At 39.6% G+C, this 21,609-nt stretch overlaps 1 protein-coding gene across 6 annotated transcripts in view; it reads left to right on the top strand.

Annotated features, from left to right (window-relative positions):
* The window catches only part of GAB1 (GRB2 associated binding protein 1), a 139,043-nt gene that overhangs the window by 79,769 nt on the left and 37,665 nt on the right, over nt 1–21,609 (top strand). For 5 of the 6 annotated variants that reach the window (XR_016393396.1, XM_022599736.3, XM_022599737.3 and 2 more), the window contains 3 exons: nt 3,519–3,813; nt 15,152–15,377; nt 20,496–21,097. Coding sequence is in view for 5 of the 6 variants with exons in the window: in XM_022599736.3 (XP_022455444.1) it covers nt 3,519–3,813; nt 15,152–15,377; nt 20,496–21,097 (1,123 nt within the window). In the remaining variant the exon portion in view is untranslated. Of the gene's footprint in view, nt 1–3,518; nt 3,814–15,151; nt 15,378–15,736; nt 15,818–20,495; nt 21,098–21,609 lie in introns of all 6 variants that reach the window. The other variant, XM_089912420.1, reaches the window with a different exon arrangement.

Raw genomic sequence — 21,609 nt, 5'->3', positions numbered from 1 at the left:
TAAATTGTGCTTTGTACCCTAATCCAGAGAACCTTTGTATCTGCCTTATTAAAGTGTGTAGTTTATGTAATTGCTTTTGTTTTCCAGTTTAATCTGTGCCAGATTCAATGAGAGTGACTCATTTTGTGACTGAGACAAACATTCACATTTGGACCACATTAAAAATAAATAAATAAGTGGCAGGTGCTGCTTGGCTAAATTCTGTGTTTTCATGCTGTAATTTCCTGCTGCAAGGGTTCATCTCTTAGATAATGTCTTCTCGGCCTCTGTAATCGCTAGCCCAATCTGTCTAGTGCCCTGCAGTTCACTGTTGTTCATTTCTTGGCTATGTATTTTAGTTTCCAAGGGCCTATTACATTTTAACAGTATCATTTCAAGAGGGAAGCAAAGAAATGTTTGGGGGAGCCGCAGTCAACTGGATGACGAAGAGTGACACATGAGCTGTAGCAAAGGGACATATTTCATTCTCTTCTCTTTTTTGTCATTTTCCCAAGGTGTTTTGTGTGTGTGTTTTGGTAAAGCTGTTATGTTTATTTTATGATGTAAATGTTCAGTATTTTTCTCAAGTGGAAGAGGTTTTGAAAGCACACGCCTTTCTATTCAGGGTGGCCAATATAATCTAATAGTCTCAAAAATTTTACAACTTCATAGTCTTAGGGGAATTCTATTTATTGTACAAATATTTCTAGGTATTCGGCCCTTGCTCTGCATTGAGTATGTAACGGCAAATAAAGCAGACATGGTCACTGTCTTCTCGGACTTTATGGTCTGCTTGGGGAGTTAGATACTAAATAAATAAATACAAAGAAAAACTGGATTGCAAATTACAAAAATCACTACATAGGTATGTGATGGGGTCCCTAACATTATGCCCTGCTCTACAACCGGTGGTGGTTGAGTTGAGGTTGGTCAGGGAAGGGAAGGCCTAAAGGTCAAAGTCTGCCTGGCAAAGAGAGGAAAGAACATCCCGGACTTAGGAAACAGCATGTGCAAAGTCCCTGAGGCAGGAGACAGTTTGGCATCCTATAAACCAGCGGTCCCCAACCTCTTCGGCACCAGGGACCGGTTTCGTGAAATACAGTTTTTCCACGGAGTGGGTGGGGTGGAGGGGAGATGGGGTTTGTTCTGGTGGTGATGCGAGAGATGGGGAGGGGCAGATGAAGCTTCACTCGCTGCCTGCCGCTCACCTCCTGCTGTGCGTCCCGGTTCCTAACAGGCCATGGACCAATACCGGTACGTGAACCAGGGGTTGGGGACCCCTGCTATAAACCATATGATTAGAAGGGAGAAGTGACAACTGGTGAAAACCTAAGAGAGAAAAAAAAAAAAGACCGTATTTAAATGGTTAGAGATGAACTATATACAAGCACAGCAGTATGGCACTATTTAGTATAGGGACAGATAACCCTCCGAACAGTCCTGCAGCCCGAGAGCTTCTCTGAAGTGCAGTATAGAAATTGATGCCTGTAATACTTAGTCTGAGACATTGGGGAATGGATGAATTATGTTCAATGAATTATGTAGTAAGGCATTTTAGAAGGATTTCCATGAAAGACATTAAGGTTTTAAAAAGTCATTTATGTATTTAAAGACAGAACCTTCACTATCTGGAGAAATCACTTTTACAAAAAGATGTGATTCCTTGATGGCCCTGGATAAGTGACATAATACTCTGTTTTCCTTTCTCTTTACTTCTCTATTCCTTTTTTAAGCTTACTGTTTGATAGGGAGGTATCTGTGAAGGTGTCCTTTTACTAAGAGATGATATTTACTTATTTTGAAACAAGTAGATGTCATATATTAACTAAATGGATTTTTTTTTTTTTTTTTTTTTTGAGGTATGTGGGCCTCTCACTGTTGTGGCCTCTCCCGTTGCGGAGCACAGGCTCCGGACGCGCAGGCTCAGCGGACATGGCTCACGGGCCCAGCCGCTCCGCGGCATGTGGGATCTTCCCGGACCGGGACACGAACCCGTGTCCCCTGCATTGGCAGGCGGACTCTCAACCACTGCGCCACCAGGGAAGCCCATTAATCATTTTTTAAGTGTACAGTTCAGTAGCATTAAGTACTTTCACATTGTTGTGCAACCATCACAGTCATTTATCTCCAGAACTTTTTCATCTTCTCAAACTGAAACTCTACCCATTAAACACTAACTCCTCATCCCCCTTCCCCCTAACGCCAGGCAACAACCATTTTGCTTTCTCTCTCTGTGAATTTGATTACCGTAGGTACCTCATATAAATAGAATCCTACAATTTTTGTCCCTTTGGCTTATTTCATTTACCATAACATCTCAAGGTTTATACAGATTGTAGCATGTGTCAGAATTTTCTTTTAAGGCTGAATAATATTTCCTTGTATATATTTCATTTATCTCTTCATTCATCAATGGACACTTGGGTTGCTTCCACCTTTTGACCGTTGTGAATAATGCTGCTATGAACATGGGTGTACAGATACGTCTCTGAGAGACCCTGCTTTTCATACTTTTGAGTCAGATACCCACACTGGAATTTTTTGAAGGTCCGCCATCCCATTTTCCACAGTAGTTACACCATTTTACGTTCGTACCAGCAATGCACAAAGGTTCCAGTTCCTTCATATCCTGGCTCACACTTGCTATTTTCTGCCTTTTTGATAATAGCCATTCTAATGTGTATGAAGTGGTATCTCATGGCGCATTTCTCTACTGATAGTCGTGTTGAACATCTTTTCTTGTGCTTATTGGTCATTTGTATATCTTTCTTGGGGAGTCAAATTCTTCAAGTCCTTTGCCCATTTTTTAATTGGGTTGTAGATTTTCATTGTCACTGAGTCGTAGGAGTTCTATATGTATTCTAGACATTAATTTCTTATCAGATATATGATTTGCAAATATTTCCTCCCATTCTGTGAGGTGCCTTTTCACTCTTTGATCATGTTCTTCAGTAATATAAAAGTTTAAAATTTTGATGCAGTCCAGTTTCCCTGGCGTTTCTTTTGTTTCCTGTGCTCTTACTGTCATAATCCAGAAATCATTACCAAACCTAATATCATCAAGGTTTTCCGTATTTGTTTTTCTAAGAATTTTCTAGTTTTAGCTGTTACCTGTAGGTCTTTGATCCATTTTGAGTTAATTTTTATTTGATACGGTGAGAGTCTAACTTTATTCTTTTGCACTTGGATATCCTGTTTTCCCAGCACCATTTGCTTTTTATATTTAGTAAAAACTAAATCTTCCTTGGTTAGTTGACTTGATATTACCTATCAATGTAATAGCTTCTAATATCCATCGGTGTCTTCTAATGTTTTATCAGAAGATCTAATAGAAAACAATAAATGTGTATACACACATTATTAAATTAATTGAGGAAGCATCAGTAAACTTTGCCGGAGTGGTAGATTATTCTGTGGAAACAAAACATTGTCTGTGACTTTCTCTAGTCAATGCATTTATAAAATTGGTTTGACAAATGTGCATCTTGAAAAATTTCTGTCAAGTTAACACTGGATGGATATTTTTGTTTTGTTCCTAGGCATGGAAGAGGAGATGGTTTGTGTTACGCAGTGGCCGTTTAACTGGAGATCCAGATGTCTTGGAATATTACAAAAATGATCATGCCAAGAAGCCTATCCGCATTATTGATTTAAATTTATGTCAGCAAGTTGATGCTGGATTGACATTTAACAAAAAAGAGTTTGAAAACAGCTACATTTTTGATATCAACACCATTGACCGGATTTTCTACTTGGTAGCAGACAGTGAAGAGGAGATGAATAAGTGGGTTCGTTGTATTTGTGACATCTGTGGGTTTAATCCTACAGAAGAAGGTAAGTTCAAGATTTTGTGACTCAACCTGAGTTCTCCTTTATTACTACATTTTAAAAACCGTAAAATTCTTTGTTATTTCAGTTACACAATATAATATTTTTTTAATAATAGTAACAACATTTAGAAAAAGCAAACCTTTTAATCAGTTTAAGGAGAAATTTTTATAGATTTTAGAAAGAGAGACTACCATTGTGGGGCAGTGTCTAAATAATGTCCTGAAGAAGATGACAAGAAGGCATACTTAGTTAAGAGCATTTCTTGAGTTCCAAGGTAAACATTAAGTTGAACCTTAACACTGCTGATACTTGATATTTCAACCTGTTAAAATAACATTTTCATGCGGCTCAACTTAATTCTTCAGGAGTTTTTTTTAATTGAAGTGTAGTTGCTGTACAGTATTATATGTTACAGGTGTACAATATAGTGATTCACAATTTTTAAAGGGTATGCTCCATTTATAGTTATTATAAACTATTGGCAATATTCCTTGTGTTGTACAGTATATCCTTATAGCTTGTTTTATACATGACAGTTTGTACCCCTTAATCCCCTACCTCTCTCTTGCCTCTCCTCCTTCCCTCTCCCCACTGGTAACCACTAATTTCATCTCTGTATGAAATTCTTTTTTGCTATACTCTTCTTTTTTGTTATACTCACTAGTTTGTTATACTCACTTTTTTGTTAAACTCACTAGTTTGTTATATTTTTTAGATTCCACATATAAGCGATATCATACAGTATTTGTCTTTCTTTGTCTGACTTATTTCACTTAGCATAACACCCTCCAGGTCTATCTATGTTGTTGCAAATGGCAACATTACTTCTTTTTGATGGCTGAGCAGTATTCCACTGTGTGTGTGTGTGTGTGTGTGCGCGCGCGCACGCGTGCACACGCCACATCTTCTTTATCCATTCGTCTAATGATGGATACAGGAGTTATGTTTTAAACGATATTGGATTATGGAGTTATGAAATAGCCAAGGTGACTGTCAATACCTATGAAAAGCAAATGAGAATCAGTCACAAAACATGATGAAAAAGTAACAAACATATGAATTTACTTAACACAAAGGTCCTAAAAAAAGCATGGAGGAAGAGGGGTCTCAAGTTTTGAAAAAGAGGTAGTGAAGAAAAGCTTCTTGGAGAAAGACCAATTGTGAGCTGTAGGCTTTTGAAGGAAGTAGTGTTATATCTACATAAATGAAAGGAGGGATGCAGAACCTGCAGGCCTAGGGTCTAGGGAAGGGCCCAGAGATGGAGTAGACTCCTCCTTGGCTGGAGCAGAGGGCTATGAATGATAAAGGCAAGGGGAGACTTGCTTGAGTATCTGAGATTTGAGTGCCTTTCCTGGGAGGAGCTGAGTGATTAAAGGCCTCAAGAAGAATTTTTTTTTTAATAATTTTTTTTTTATTTTCGGCTGCATTGGGTCTTCATTGCTGCATGCGAGCTTTACCTACTTGCGGCGAGCAGGGGCTACTCTTTGTTGAAGTGCACGGGCTTCTCATCGCGGTGGCTTCTCGTTGTGGAGCGTGGGCTCTAGGTGCATGGGCTTCAGTAGTTGTGGCACGCGGGCTCAGTAGTTATGGTTCGCGGGTTCTAGAGTGCAGGCTCAGTAGTTGTGGCACACGGGCTTAGTTGCTCTGCAGCTTGTGGGATTGTCCCAGACCAGGGCTCGAACCTGTGTCCCCTGCATTGGCAAGCGGATTCTTAACCACTGTGCCACCAGGGAAGTCCCTCAAGAAGAATTTTACAAGTGGAATTCCTCTTTGGGTGCTTTTATATAGCCGTCATGACCTTTTATATTCCCTGTCTACTTCTGTACTTCTCTTCCTTTTTAAACAAACACTAAGAACCCACGGAGGGGACTCCAATACTAATTTAGGATTGCAGAGCCAAGAATCAGAAATAAAGGCGACCTTATTAAATAGGGTCTTTGACCCTGTTGTTTTCATGGTTATACTCACATTGACAAGCATGCATTTCCAAATATCTATATTTAGGAGTGCTGGAGATTCAGTGAGGGGTGGAAAAATTGTGTTAACAATCAACTTCAAGAGTTCCATTGAAGTGAAACAGTCATCATCTCTAATTAGCTCAGGTCAGCATGCTGTTTCCTCTTTGGCCAGGCAGCCCCCAGGAGAAGGAGGCTTCCAGGGCTGGGATTGGCCCAGTGGGCTGGGGGAAACCCCTTGCTGAGGAAATCTAGAATGCTCGAGGGAAAACAGCGCTGAGAAAGGGAAGGAGGCGTCTGATTTAGACCCGAGGCTAATGACCTAGAGCTCTTCAACAGAGTTCTACTGATTAAAAAGCTTCAAGCAATTGTTGCACATGTGGCATTAAAGCTTCAGTTGTTTTTGTGAAGCTACTAAATATGTTCACATTTTAAGTGGGCCTGCTGGTATTACTTCTGACTCCAGTTAAACTCCTTTCCCTTCTTGGGTGCCTACATGATCTATGCTTGAGTACAGCAGAGCATTTTTCAGTTGAAGTCACAAATGAGATCGCTCTCCTTTTAATGGTTAACAGCCCCTCAGTAATGATAATGATTGGATTTAGACATCACGTTCATTTCCTTGTATGATGGATTTTCAGCTAAAATAATTTAAGTGGTTGTATCATCTTTGTGTTGATGTTGTTCTTTTTGCCCGCTACCTTTTCAATTTAGAATTTGGGGGGATATAAATGCAGATTTCTGTCTCCATTGGTTGCCTCTACAGATTCAGCAGATCTGAAAGACTACAGTAGGTGTTCTGTCTCTTTTTGTTTTCTTTATAATTGTCCGATTTAGCAAAGGATATAAGATGCCCCCTTAGTGCGTTCTCCGGTTAAGGAATGTGAGTGTGTAATTTTTGGAAGCACTTTTGGGGGTGGTTAGAGTTGAGAACCCCCAAAATAAGAATTTGTCATGCTCAAGTGTCCCAGATTAGCTTTGCAAGTTTTAAGGCAAGGAGTCTGGTCCATCTGTCCACCTTAGAATGATTCTTATCATCTGGGAGCCAGTCAGCTCTGGGAAGTAGATAGGTTTTGTCTGCTTTAGAACATTAATTCAGTTATCTACCCAATTATTTGAGTTTGCCAGTACTCCACTAGGCTTTGGGCATTCATTCAACCGATACATATTAGGTGGCCAGTTAGGCAGACAGATGAGAGATATAGACAGGAAACTGAGCATCTAGTGAGAGAAGAGTCATACCCAAAATAATTCAGTACAGTTGATAAGTGCAAGTTAGATGTATGTACATATATGTGTTCACATTTTTTAATGTAAATCATACTTTAACATATATTAAAGTGTTAATATATAACATTAAGATATAATTTTATATATTAAAGTATGATACTGTGGAAGTGTATAAATACAGTTTTTGCCCTCATAGAGCTTAAGTCAGTCTAGTAGGAGAGACAGGCAAATAATCTAGGAATTATAACACCAGTTGTTAGGTGCTCCGCTAAAAGAAAAACAAAAGCATAGATAGCAGCTAATTGCATCTCAGGAGGATCGGGAAAAGCCTAGGTGGTTTTAAATGGCTCTGTGACTATAACTGATAATGTACTGAGAACTTGATTTTTGTCCTTAGTGGAACATCTTCATTGGCATTAGTAGTCAGAATCAGTTACAATGCCTGTTTTCACTTCATAAACTTACTAGTATAGGGAGGGGGAAAGTTTCAAAACTTGAAAGCCACCTTTCAGTGGCAAAACTCCCAAATTCTTATAAAACAGATTAGAAGTATATCTGCCTTGAGTGAAGCTCTCAATTTGTGAACTTGTAATCTTCGCAATATCCATAAAAGGGGAAGTTGTAAGAAAATTAATAATATGATTAATCAAATTTGATGTATATAAGCTGAGTTGGTTACCAAGAGGAGCTATGCTAATCACAGATCTTTTTTTTTTTTTTTTTTTTTGCCGTATGCGGGCCTCTCACTGTTGCGGCCTCTCCCGTTGCGGAGCACAGGCTCCGGACTCGCAGGCTCAGCGGCCATGGCTCACGGGCCCAGCCGCTCCGCGGTATGTGGGATCCTCCCGGACCGGGGCACGAACCCGTGTCCCCTGCATTGGCAGGCGGACTCTCAACCACTGCGCCACCAGGGAACCCCACAGATCATTTTTATCTGTTCATTAAAATAAGTCCCTAAGGACTTCAGTTTGCCAATACTTTTAAATTTAGTTCCTGATCTATATCTAAATTCAATTGTACGTATTTTTTCAATTCTATAATTTAGATGTTTTTACAAGTTCATCCTGGCCATCTCCCAAATAACCACAGTCAGAAATGTCTTACTAGACTGTGTTGGAGACTTGAGTTTCTTGGAATAAATCGGTGAAAGATGAGCAATCCTTCATTGTGTAGTATCAAGGAGCCACACAAATAGTTTTATTTTGCTCTATAATTTTGGTTTTTGAGGCATAGTAGCAAAACTGCAAAAAGCCCTTAAAAGCCAGCCATTTATTGTATTTCCCTATTCATTTGTAGTAGCTGACTTTGCTAGATGCCTTCTAAAAAATTCCACATATTTAAAGTTTTGTATCAAATTCTAAACTGCAGAGAACTGCTGTTATCCTTTGTGATCACATTCATACAGTTTAATATGACAAAGGGAATATCAAAATCTTTGTTCTTCCATTAACTTTACTACCTGCTTTATATTCTCCTCTACTCACTGTATAATAGGGGCTTTTGTCTTTACCTAGATCTGTCCCCTGAGCCCTGTGTTCTTCCCTTTTCAGACAGCCGAATATGCTCCCACTCTTGGCGTAAAATTAATAACACAAAATGATTTTTCACTAAAACTCGTTTCAGGGTAGACGTGGGAAGAAATAGACTATGCTTGGTATTACAGCCTGAGAACATAACTATCCCCAATCCCTAGGAGAACAACTAATTTTCTCCTGAAAACAAAAGGAAAGGGGAAAATTCTGACCTGTGTTTTGATTCCAGGAACCTCTCAAAATATCATTACCATGTTATTTCCGCTGCCCCAGGTGACCACTGCTATTATTGAATACTCGAATGCTGGCAGGCTGAATCTGTTTTTCAGTTCTAGCTCATTGCCCTGTGTGTGGTTCCTATGAATGCTTTTATTTAGTAAACTTGAGACCAAGAAACTAATTTCTTTTGTTTTTCTTGGAAATGTGCAGATTTATTTTTGTTTCTACCCGGAGGTGGAAGCTGTACAATCTGCCAAACAAGTGCCAGGAAACTCAGCCTTAGGGCTGAATGTAACTGACTTGGTGCGGAGGCCCCTGGTCTCATTTCAGGGGCAAGTTTAGAAAGTTGCCTCTTAATCAATTGAGTTGCTTTTCTCAAAATGCCCAGATAATACTGGCTTAAAGAAAAAAAATAGTGTGATTCTCTGATACTCTTCCTTTTAGAAAAGTAGGTAAGCTAATGTGAGAATATACACACGCTGCCATTCCTGCAAAGCAGTGCTTCTTAATTAGGGAACTTAAATTTCTTTTTATTTACTCTTTCATACAGGTATAACTTATTACTGTGCAAGGCACAGATCTTAAGTTCAATATAGTTTTACATATCCATTCTGTATCTATACATAGAAATAGAAATCTGTGAAACCCCCACTCAAATCCGGAAATGGAACAGTTCCAGTCCCCTAGAAGGTTTTCTCGTTTCTTCCCAGTAAAAACCCAGAAAAAAGTTCAGATGTAACCATTATTTTGCTTCTATCACCATAGATTAGTTTTCCCTATACTTGAACTTTACACAAATAAAACCATTGAGTCTGGCTTCTTTTTTCCAATAGTAAGTCTGTGAGATCCATCTATGTTGCATGTCGCAGGAGTTCAGCATCCTATGTAGCATTCCACTGTGTGAATATATCATAAATTATTGATCTATTCAAATGTTGATAGACATTTGGCTTGTTTCCAGTTTTTAGTTAATACAAATAAAGCTGCTGTGAGCATTTTTACATCTGCCCTTTGATGGACACGAACACTTTGCTCTTTGGTATATACACCCATGAGTAGAATTGCTGCAACTCATCGTAGGATATATATTTTTAGTTTTAGTAGATTTGTTAGTAGCTTTAGTTTTCCAAAGTTATTGTGCCAATTGCTTTCCTACCAGCAGCATATAAAATTTCTAGTTACTCTACATTACTAGCATTTGGTGTTGTGGGTCATTAATTTTAGCCATTCTAGTGAGTGTGTATCTCATTGTGGTCTTACTTTGCATTTTCCTGAGGACCAGTCCAACCAGAGTCTGTTCTGTCTTCTTTTGTTTTATCACACATTTTCAAGCTACTGCCCCTGAGATCTTGATTCATTGAGTCTCCTGAGTGAGGCCCAGGCACCTAGATTTCTCAAATACCCAACAAGCAATTCTGCCAAGATGCCATGACACCTCTGGATAAAAATTAAATCATTTGTCAGCACTAAGGGTTTGTTTTAAAAGTCTCCAAGAATGTTTTCACATTCTATTAAGGAGATAGATGGTCATGACAGATAAGATTGGACTCTGATGAAAGGTCTTCGATTTTTGATTAAATAATTTGAAGACATTTCAGGTTGCTTCAGTGAAAATTGTGACTACCGCCCTTTCTTGTTTGTATCCATTTGATAGATTTGCCCTTATAAAATGTTCTTCCATAAATAAGGGTGTGTTCAGAAGTGAGAAGACGGCCATTTTTTTTTTTAATTGCTCTTTTTACTTTATTTTTTATTTTTTGGCCACACCGCACGGCATGTGGGATCTTATCAGTTCCCTGACCAGGAATCAAACTGGCACCCCCTGCGTTGGAAGGCCAAGTCTTTTTTTTTTTTCTTTTTTAACTTCTTTTTTTTTTTTGGCTGTGTTGGGTCTTTGTTGCTACGTGCTGGCTTTCTCTAGCTGTGGCGAGTGGCAGCTACTCTTCCTTGTGGTGTGCAGAGCATGGGCATTAGGCGCACAGGCTTTAGTAGTTGCAGCACGCAGGCTCAGTAGTTGAGGCACGTGGGCCCTAGAGTGCACGAGCTTCAGTAGTTGTGGCTCGTGGGCTCTAGAGCGCAGGCTCAGTAGTTGTGGCACACGGGCTCAGTTGCTCCACGGCCTGTGAGATCTTCCCAGACCAGGGATTGAACCCGTGTCCCCTGCATCGGCAGGTGGATTCTTAACCACTGCGCCAGCAGGGAAGTCCCGAAGGGGGAGTTTTAGCCACTGGACCACTGGGGAAGTAGAAGATGGCCATTTTAGCATTAATAGTAATGCCTACTCTTTGTGGACTCTTTATTTTCTAGGTTAATTGTATATAAATCACATAAATCTATTTGAAATGCTTCTCTTTACAGAAAAAAAAAATCTACAACAGACCTGGTAAATCAAGAGTCAGTAGATATAGAGCAACCATGACCTATTTACCTTTAATTGTGAACATAAAGGGAAAACTTTTGCAATAGCAACAAGCAAATGTTCTGTCAACAAATGTAGCCCATCTTGGGAGGAAAGGATCTCATCTGGTCTCCTGACAGGAAGTGAGCAATACCACAGTTTTATTACCACGTGCTCAGGCAGGGTATGTCAGTAGTTACAAAATCAGAGGATCTTATCACATCAACTTTGAAATAGTCTACCTTACCCATAATAAAGAGTAAGATTGCTTCCCTGAGCTTAAGCACGTGTACCATTTGATTTAAAAAATATTATTTTGAATATTTCAAGGCATTGGCTGGGCACTCCAGCTTGTATGAGGGACACTAACTCCAGAGTGTTATGCTTCCAAATGGGATAAAACTGTGCATTAAGGTAGGGATCGTGTGAACCAATCTATTATTTGTGGCTCCCCTCACAGAACAATCTATTCCTCTTCACTGAAAACCCGTTAAGGCTTTCCTTTGCAATACTTATTAGCTTTCTAAGTAAAATTAAATTAAGAGTTTGCTACAGCAAGCATCATATGAGGTCTTTAGTGGATGCCAATTATCCTCTTCATGCCTTCTGAATTAAGAGAGGAAATAATTTTACACACAGAAGCACACCCTATGCTGATGTTTGGTTCTCAGAAACTTGATACCACCATTACTTAGAAAGAACAGTCAGTCAGAAACCCAAGTGAGGCAGAAAGCAATAAACATGGTCTGCTCAACTACTTGTAGGGTAGAATGGGGGCTAATCCCATGTCTTTCTAAGGTTGAAGAGAAGTTTCTTCTTTCAGACCAGTTGGTTAACTTTGGCTAGAAGTTTTATGTTAAAGAATATTTAGATACCATGCCATGCTGGCATTAAAATACACAGAGTTTAGGATATAGTCAAATTACCATGAGTAAAATCATCCCAAACACTCAAACTTTGAAGATGGTGCATTATCTGAGCCCGAGGTGGGAAAGCAGTGTCCCCTTACCTTTTAAAGTCCTTTGTGTGCCATGTGGTTTGGAACAGTTGGGCTTGCTGTTCACGGCTATTTGAAGGTCTTTTCTTCCATGAGCTTGCTAGTGAACATAATGGAGGTTTCTCTCTACTTCTTGCCTCCGAGAAGTATACATAAGTCTTCCCACATTGTGAACAAGATTTTTTTGCTTAAAAAGGAACCTTTGAATCCCAGTCCTTTTGTCAGAAAATGGAGAGGCTCTTGCAGCTATAAAAGAGTAAAACACTTTCATCATTCACAGGTGGCAGAAATGGAAGGTTAAAAATGAGATAGTCCCATTGTGTTAATAAAACAAGGCCAAACAAAAGTGATTGCTTGGCTGGGTGACTTTTTTCCCACTTAAGATGAATCACTCAGTTCGTTTAGTATATAGCCATCCAGTTTAGAAAAAATATTAAAAGTGTATCTATAAAAACAACGACTTGAAAAAAACAAAACAAAACAACTGCCTGGAAAAGTTATTTTAGGAGTTACAGTGGAAAACTAGAATTCATACTATTTTATGCGGTAAAGTTTTTCCAGTGTTTAGTTTGATTTTGTTTGGTCAGAAGTAAACATTTAACTGGATTATACAATTTTACCATATCTCTGTGGTAGAAGAAAGAAATATATAAAATATACTTGTGAATACACCCTGTAGGCTACATAGAATACAGCAACTACTTTCTGATTCCTCTGCTTTTTTTTCTCCTCAATGTTGTATATATTTTCCTTAAGGTCTTTAAAGGGTAAATATTTTTCATAGTTCTCTGAAGTTTAACACTCCACAAGGATTTACTCTGAGTCACTGATTAATCTAGGGCATTTCAAATCCCCTTAAATAAATCTGTTTATATTTGTTTCAAAATCAAAACAGTAAAACATTTCATAGGGTATGTTATAAACACTATTTATAACCAGCATCAATTAGACATGATGAGGTACTTATGAGTTCCTGCGAAATTACGCCATTATCTTGTATAAATGTCGAAAAATTAATTTATCCTTTTCTCACCATCGTCTGTTCTGGCCTTTCATAAATAAGAAAGAATGAATTAATTTCTGTCATAAAGTGTTAGCTTTTGTTAGATGAGCTTGTGTGAAGACTTAACATTGCGTGCAGCATAGCAAAGATAGAACATTAGAAATTAGCTCAAGTTCTCCTTAACCCAGGCCAAAGTCTCCAACAGAAAGAAATTTTCATACTCGGTTAGCATCTAGCAGGGCTCACAGAGATTTCTGGAAGAGCAAATTCCAAACTGCACGCGCAGGTGAAGGGATCTTGCACATTGGGGATTGCTTTCACCTCTTCCAACCTGGTATAGAGAAAGTGCTAATAAGTAAGTTTCTGTTGGGTGAATGGAGTGTTTTTGAGCATCTGCCCCAGGAGTTCTGATCCTTTTGGTTTGCCTTGGGAACCCACAGTTAAAGATAAACTAATTAAAGATAGCCATACTCACGTGTTATCATTCAAGCTTTACCATTAGGATATGAGCTTCTCTGCCTAGGAAGAAGAGTTTTGAAATAAGCTACATAAGCTTGGCTGTAGTGCATATGTGGATGTTAATGTTGAATACATAAAGATCTCATCAAAAGCACATGGACTTACTCTGTAGAATCTAGAGAAGAGAGAGCAGACCTTTCGCTCTTCCCTGGGGAATTGACAGACCAAATGACCTGCCTGTTATTCTATTCTGTAGAACATACTAAGTCTTCTTACCACTTTTTAGCATCGTTAGGTACTGTTTTGTTGTGAAAAATCTCAGTTTCAACCCAGCCTTTTCTGTTCTAATATAAACAGACAATAAACAGATTTGTTTATTCGAATATGAGCATTTACCTTTTTTTCTGGATCTATAGCCCCGTATTCCTAACCAGACTAACAGAATTTTTCTTTTGGGCCCTCAAAAATTACCTTGGTTGTGTGAGATTTTATTTCTAGGCTTTCAACTTGTTTTCAGATTACTCCATTCTACACAATTTAGCTATGTTCATATGTCTTTTCAGAATGTAGTTAAGTGCTTAATAAATTACTTCTTTACCTGCTGACCCCTTTTGCATTAAAATACTACAGAAATCCGATAACGGCAAATGAGGCTATGAGCGGAGGGAAGAGGTGATGCCTTAAAGAAAAGCTCTTTCCTTAAATGTGAATCCTGGAGTTAGACATCTTTCTCCCTAGTCGGTGGCTAAGAAGTAGAAAGAAAAGAATGAACAGCAAGATAAACATGGGGTAAAGAGCTCGCCCTGGTACACACAGCACCATGGGCCTGTAGATACCACATAATAAAATGGGTCTCCTTGGAAGGTTGGCTTGGCTTAGAAAGTGCTTTATTATCATGAAAAAAAAGTCTGCTGCTGCTTGGGCTAACATCTCCATTCCCAATAACCTCAAAACCAAAGAGTGTTCAAGGCAACGTTAACCAAGCCTTTTTTTTTTTTTTTTTTTTTTTGCGTACCCTGAGGCTTGCGGGATCTTAGTTCCCCCACCAGGGATCGGACCTGGGCCCTGGCAGTGAAAGCGCCAAGTCCTAACCAGTGGACCGCCAGGGAATTTCCACCCATGGCTTTTTTAGAGCCTCTGGAAGAAAGAACCCTACCCTTCAGATCTCGTTATTAACGAGAACCAGTAATTTTCTGTGTCAGCGTTGCCATTTAGGTAGCACGTATTTTAACTGACACTGTCCTGGTTTATCCTGTTTCCGTGTGTTTAAACGATTTATCTCCAAACTTTCGAGTAGCTGGTCACAGAGCACCGAGCTGATCTCCCTGTGCTATGCGGCTGCTTCCCACTAGCCATCTGTGGGATAGGGAGGGTGGGAGGGAGATGCAAGACGGAGGAGATATGGGGATACGGGGATACATGTATACGTCTAGCTGATTCACTTTGTTATACAGCAGAAACTAACACACCATTGTAAAGCAATTATACTCCAATGAAGATGTTAAAAAAAATGGGATGGACAGTGACGGTCACACTTGGGTGTTGCAGATCCTGTGAAGCCACCTGGCAGCTCCTTACAAGCACCGGCTGATTTACCACTGGCGATAAATACAGCACCACCATCCACCCAGGTGGATGCCTCCTCTGCCGCTCCACCTCCTCCATATCAGCTAATTAGCCTTCCACCACACCTGGAAACCCTTGGCATCCAGGAGGATCCTCAAGACTACCTCTTGCTAATCAACTGTCAGAGCAAGAAGCCTGAACCCACCAGGTAAATCACCTGTGTCTCTGTGCGTGTACGTGCATACCCTTAGGCATCTTACCTTTAAACTTTTTAAAGCCTGATTTGAAGGCTTAAAAGTAACCATCTGTAGAAGCTCATCTTTTAGGCTTATAATTCAGGTTGATGTTCCTCCACGAATGATTTCCGATATTCAGGAGATTTTATTGTAGAAGCACATTGTCTATCATTTTTGGCAAAGAACACTTGCGCCTTCATGGCTCCTTTGGAAATCTGTCTCCTGTGTCTTAGTCCTTGTTACAGGTTCACAGTGTTACTTGCTTAACAGATTTCACTGATTTATATATAAATGGTGATCTTGCTCCATTTCTTATGTGATTGTAAACCAGCCAAGGGTCATCTTTTGTTTCTGAAGAAGGAGAGGAATACCTACTGCTAGAAGATTTTGAAAGCAAAACGATTCCATTGCAGTGAGTGTGTTGTGGTTGCTTTGGATCTGTGTGAGAAATTAATCATACAGGTAAAATCCCACTATAGCAAATCCTATGGAATACACAAACCAGATGTTAGTGAAATTTGATGAAATCAAATATACGGCTAAAAACTTTGAAACTTTCAAATCTTCGCGCGTAGCAGTGAAGCAGCGCTCACCACAGGCCTTGACTGCAGGTATTTAAGTAGAATGAAGTATATGGATTTCAGTACTTGACCAAAGATACCGTAAAACTTCCCCGAATCCTTGGTTTCCCTGTCATCTTGATCTCTGCTCCCATACCCCTCTTTTCTTCCAAGCTATGAGATATTTTAATTTAATCATTCTTCTCATTTGATGTTGAATCATTGGAAGACTGGAGGTAACGGTGAGAACTGAGCCAGAACTTGATGATCACAAGGCCTGTCATACCGTTAATAGCTATGTGACAACTAGTGATATTGGGTATATTTATGATCTTAATTTGCAATATTAAGGAGGGAGGTGAATTGCATTGAAATATAAAAGATTTTTTTTAAACAGGGATATTAGATTCAAGCATTATTTTTATGAAAAGGATTTTTTCATGTCAAAAGTGACTGTTACTGGGCTAAAGGATCATACAAAACCCTTGTTCAAAAATTTTTATATAGAATTTGTTAAGATCCACAGATTAGTTTCTGTGAAGCGTTCCCTGAGATAGTGGAAATAGCTCACAAATCTTCCAAAGATGAGTTTCTATATATTTGTTGTAATGGGATTTTACCTGTAAAAGTTAAAAAAAAAAAAAAAAAGGAAAAATTATAAATCAACACTGGTTAATATCAAATTCTAACTTGATTTTTGCTTGTTTGCTGTGAGAATTTAAAATTATACACTCGCAACATTGTTGCATATGCTACTAATAACTAAGATTTTATTTTAGGGAGCTCCACAATTATTTTTCCATCTCAGCTTTTCAAAAGCCAACAGCTAAGTGACAGTTTTCAGTACACTTTCTTTTTATATAGTGTCTTTCATTGATCTCATTGGTATCATAACTTTCCTACTGTAGTAGAAATTATGCTCAAAATCATTGCTCAGATATATTTTGTATCTGTATTTTGCAAAAGTGACAGTTAAATAGCAAATATTTGTGAAGTACTCACTGAGGGCCCACTGTTTCGCTAGGTGCTGTGAAGGTACAAACTAAGTACATAAGATAAAGCCCCCTTAGATTCAGTCACCTTCAGAGTTTAACGGTAAAGCTTGTGAAGGAATCAAAACATGCAAGCATGAAGTGCTTATAGATGAAGGTAAGATGTGAGCATTGCCTTGCAAACTCCCGTTCATCCTGCAACACTCAGCTCAGACATCTGCTCCTCTAAGGAGGCATTCCACTAAACTCCCAGGCTGGATTAAATGCCTCTCTGGGTTTTCAGAGAATCCTGGTTGTACCTCTATGTCTCTGTTTTATTGGGTTGGCCAAAAAGTACCTTCAGTTTTTTAAGTAAAAATAAAAGACACATCTTTCATTTTCACCAAGAGCTTTATTGAACAACATATTCACCCTTTTGTTCCACTGTCTTCTGCCATTTTTCAGGCAACTTCATAATTCCATCTTCCCAAAACTTTTTATCTTTTTGAGCAAAGAACTATTCCAGGTGCCTTTTACAGTCTTCCAGGGAATTGAAATTTTTTCCTTTAAGAGAATTTTGTAAACACTGAAATAAATGGAAATCCGAAGGTGCAATGTCTGGTGAACACGGCGGATGAGTCAGAACTTCCCAGCCAAGCCGTAACAGTTTTTGCCTGGTCATCAAAGAAACATGCAGTCTTGCGTTATCCTGATGGAAGATTATGCGTTTTCTGTTGACTAATTCTGGACGCTTTTCATCAAGTGCTGCTTTCAGTTGGTCTAATTGGGAGCAGTACTAGCAGTACTTGTTGGAATTAATCGTGTGGTTTTCCGGAAGGAGCTCATAACAGAGGACTTCCTTCCAATCCCACCATATACACAACATCACCTTCTTTGCATGAATACTGGCCTTTGGTGTGCTTGGTGGTGGTTCATTTCGCTTGCCCCACGCTCTCTACCGTTTCACATTATTGTACAGTATCCACTTTTCATCACCCGTCACAATTTGTTTTAAAAACGGAACGTATTCATTACGTTTAAGTAGAGAATCGCATGTGGAAATAGGTCAAGAAGGTTTTCTACACTTAATTTATGTGGAATCCAGACCTCAAAGCGATTAAAACATAACCAAGCTGGTACAAATGATTTTCAACGCTTGATTTGGATATTTTGAGTAAGTCAGCTATCTCCCACGTGGTATAACGTTGATTGCTCTCAGTTAATGTCTCGATTTGATCGCTCTCAACTTCAACTGGTCTACCTGACTGTGGAGCATAGCCCAGTGAGAAATCTCCAGCACAAAACTTCGCAAACCACTTTCAACACATTCGATCAGTCATAGCACCTCTCCATATACTACACTGACTACCTCTCCATATACTACAACTGAAACTGCGTTTCAGTTGCATTTTTACCTTTCTTGAAATAATAAAGCATAATATGCTGAAAACGTTGCTTTTTCCTTCCATTTTCAATAGTAAAATGGCTACAGAAAAGTTCACCAATTTTGATGTCTTTTTTTTTTAAATGCACGCTGATATGACAGCTGTCACATACAATCTAACAAAACTGTTTCAAACGAAGTTAAAGACAACTAAGTGCTACTAGAACCATCTTATGGAAAAAACGGAACGAACCTTTTGGCCAGCCCAGTATCACAGAATTGGAAATAGCTTGATAATTTTATGTATTCTCCACTACACTCTAAGCTAGTCAAAGACAGGGAACTTAGTACTCATTGTACTTCTAGCTTCTTCTTAACTTCACGTTTGAATTAAATCAAGTACAAATTTTAGAATATGTGTTAGAAATTCCTAGAAAGGTCAGTGCAAGTGTTTTTGAGAGGGAGGGTGAGATGCCTCATAGGAGGAGTAGCCTCAGTGCCAAGGGGAGTTGTTTGTGGGCTTTTTTGTAGTTCCTCCAGCCTGTAGGAACCGTTAAAGGGATTTTCTCTGAATAGGTGAGTGACCTGAAAACCATGTTTTGGAAATATTGATCTTCTAGCAGTCCTGGTCCTATGGATGGTACGATAGATTGGAAGAGGGAGAAACTAGAGGAAAGAAGTTTGCTGAGGGAGGGTTCCGTGTTGTAGATCTCAGCAGAGATACGGACCTGAACTTGGGGTGGTGACAGCGGGAACAGAGTGGGGGAATAGGCGCTTGGCTAGAAAGAAGGACTTTGTGCCCAAGTGATGGTGGTGATCAAAGAGAATGAATCAAAGTTGATCGGATTTTGAGTTTAGAGAATCTGGGATAAAGACATTTTTCATGGCAAGTCAGAAAGGACCACCAATTTGAGAAGTAAGTTGAGTTTAGTTTGGTACACATGAGCAAGGGAACACTGGGATAACCAAGTAGCAATACGTTTGAACCGTTTGTAAATACAGGACTCGGAGTTTGGTGAGAAGATAGCAGTTGTCAGCATTCAGTAGAAGGGGAAGTTACGGGAAAGGAGGATTTTTTAATGGTGTGTGCTGTAAAGACTTAGAGGACTGATTTCTGTTGGCCATTTCCGGGTTGGAGAGACAGGAAGAAAGAGGCACTCAGTGAAACAAGGGCATAATCAGTGAGGAAGAAGGAAAGTCAGGATATTGCAATAAAGGGCTTCTGATACCCGCGGGGGAGAGTTTCAGTGAATAAATGCAATACACGGCGCCAGATGTTACCAAGAAATCAGAGCGATGTGCCCTTAAAAAAAAAACTATCACAAGTTATTTGTTTTAAATATTGAGTTTAAATTCCTACAGGACTTTGGACAACACACATAGGTAGTTAAGGTATCTTGTTTAGCATTAAGGGAGGACCAGCGTTCGGGTATTGGTAGCTTCATTTTGACTTATTCCCAAATTTCGTGATACCACAAAACACAGAGATCAAAAATGTGCCCAAAGCATAAAATACACTCTAATGAGATTTCTCAAGGTGAATTATTGTTTGGAGTTGGCTAACTCCTTGCTTTGTATTTTGATTCTTTTCGTAGTATTGGCTAAATATTTGTTAAAGAAAATAAATAGAAAAGAAGATACCCAAAACCTATCAAGTTGCCACCTCCTTGTAGATCACATTGAATTTATTCAATACCAGGTAATCATTAGACTTTTCATTTATCAGAACAACAGAGTTGCCACAGGTGGGCTAAAGAGCAATGGATCACCTTGATAAACTGTTGGCACGAGGTTTTTGCATGCTTTTCAGAGGAAGTGCTTTTCCTGGTGTCTTGTGCCTTAATCATTTACCTTCCTCCAAGTTTTATACCTTTCTAATTACAGTGCTTCAGGGATTGTGGTTTTACGTGTGGACTTACTAGGTGGAGTTGGGGGGCGTGGACAGGTACAGAACAAGATTAGGAAGAATGCTTTTGGTTTTGTGGTGGCGGTCGTGTTATCTGGTGTATAATCATAAAAACTCAGGAACATTCGTGCTTTCAATCAGATGGGTCACACACACCAAAAACTTGAATGAAACAACCGTGGAGTTTGATTGCTAAGCTAGAAATATATTTATTAAAATGTAGTCTTCGGTCTTCACCGTGTTTTCTGTCATTAACAATTTTTATTTAGAACGCATGCTGATTCTGCAAAATCCACCCCTTCGGAGACAGACTGCAATGATAACGTCCCTTCTCATAAAGATCCTGCTTCCTCCCAGAGCAAACATGGAGTGAATGGCTTTTTCCAGCAGCAGATGTTGTATGACTCTCCACCGCCTCGGGCTGCATCCATTTCCGTAGACTCCAGCCTTTATAACCTGCCCAGAAGTCACTCCCATGACGTCTTACCAAAGGTGTCTCCTTCAAGTACCGAAGCCGACGGAGAGCTCTATGTTTTTAATACCCCATCCGGGACCTCGAGTGTAGAGCCTCAAATGAGGCATGTATCTATTAGTTATGACATTCCTCCAACACCTGGTAATACTTATCAGATTCCACGAACATTTCCAGAAGGAACCTTGGGGCAGACGTCAAAGCTAGACACTATTCCAGATATTCCTCCACCTCGGCCACCGAAACCGCATCCGGCTCATGACCGATCTCCTGTGGACACGTGTAGCATCACACGCACAGCCTCTGACACTGACAGTAGTTACTGTATCCCGACAGCAGGGGTGCCACCATCCCGTAGTAATACCATTTCCACTGTGGATTTGAACAAATTGCGAAAAGGTCAGCTCCAGTTGGCTTTTCCTGGCTTAGAGGTTAATGATAGAAAATCTCTTTTTCTGAGTATTTGTTCTTGGACGCTTAGTGTGACATTAAATGGCAGTCCCTTTTTCCTTCAGCGCTGCAGTTACCCACTCGGGTAGCGAAGCTGTCAGAGCCTCAGTAGATCCCAGGAGGTGTGTTTGTGCAGGCAGCGTGTGCCTGTGTACATGTTGTGGTGGAAGGGAGAAAGACGAGGAGATTTTCATCCCTAAGAAGTATGGCCTTAGTAATACTTCCCTGCCTCAGGGAGTGTGCACCACTCTCTCTCACTTCCTCTACATCCTGGGTGAGCAGACCCGATGGGGAAGAGGCACAGGAAATGGACCAGCCGCAAAGCCTTTCCCAGTCATACCCTTTCCCGTATTTGTGTCCTATTATGGCCGCTTCTGTGTCACATCTGTTGGGCTCTGTTTCCTTCCTTCCCAGATCAACGGTTTTTACGTTATGTCTACCAGGTGATATTCAGTTGCAAT

The sequence above is a fragment of the Delphinapterus leucas genome, chromosome 5 (genome assembly GCF_059928025.1).
Source record: "Delphinapterus leucas isolate spDelLeu-1000000601 "Yukka" chromosome 5, BTC_Dleu_Yukka2, whole genome shotgun sequence".
NCBI lineage: Eukaryota > Metazoa > Chordata > Mammalia > Artiodactyla > Monodontidae > Delphinapterus > Delphinapterus leucas.
Note: the sequence above shows the minus strand (reverse complement) of the source record. Positions and strands in the feature narration are given on the sequence as shown.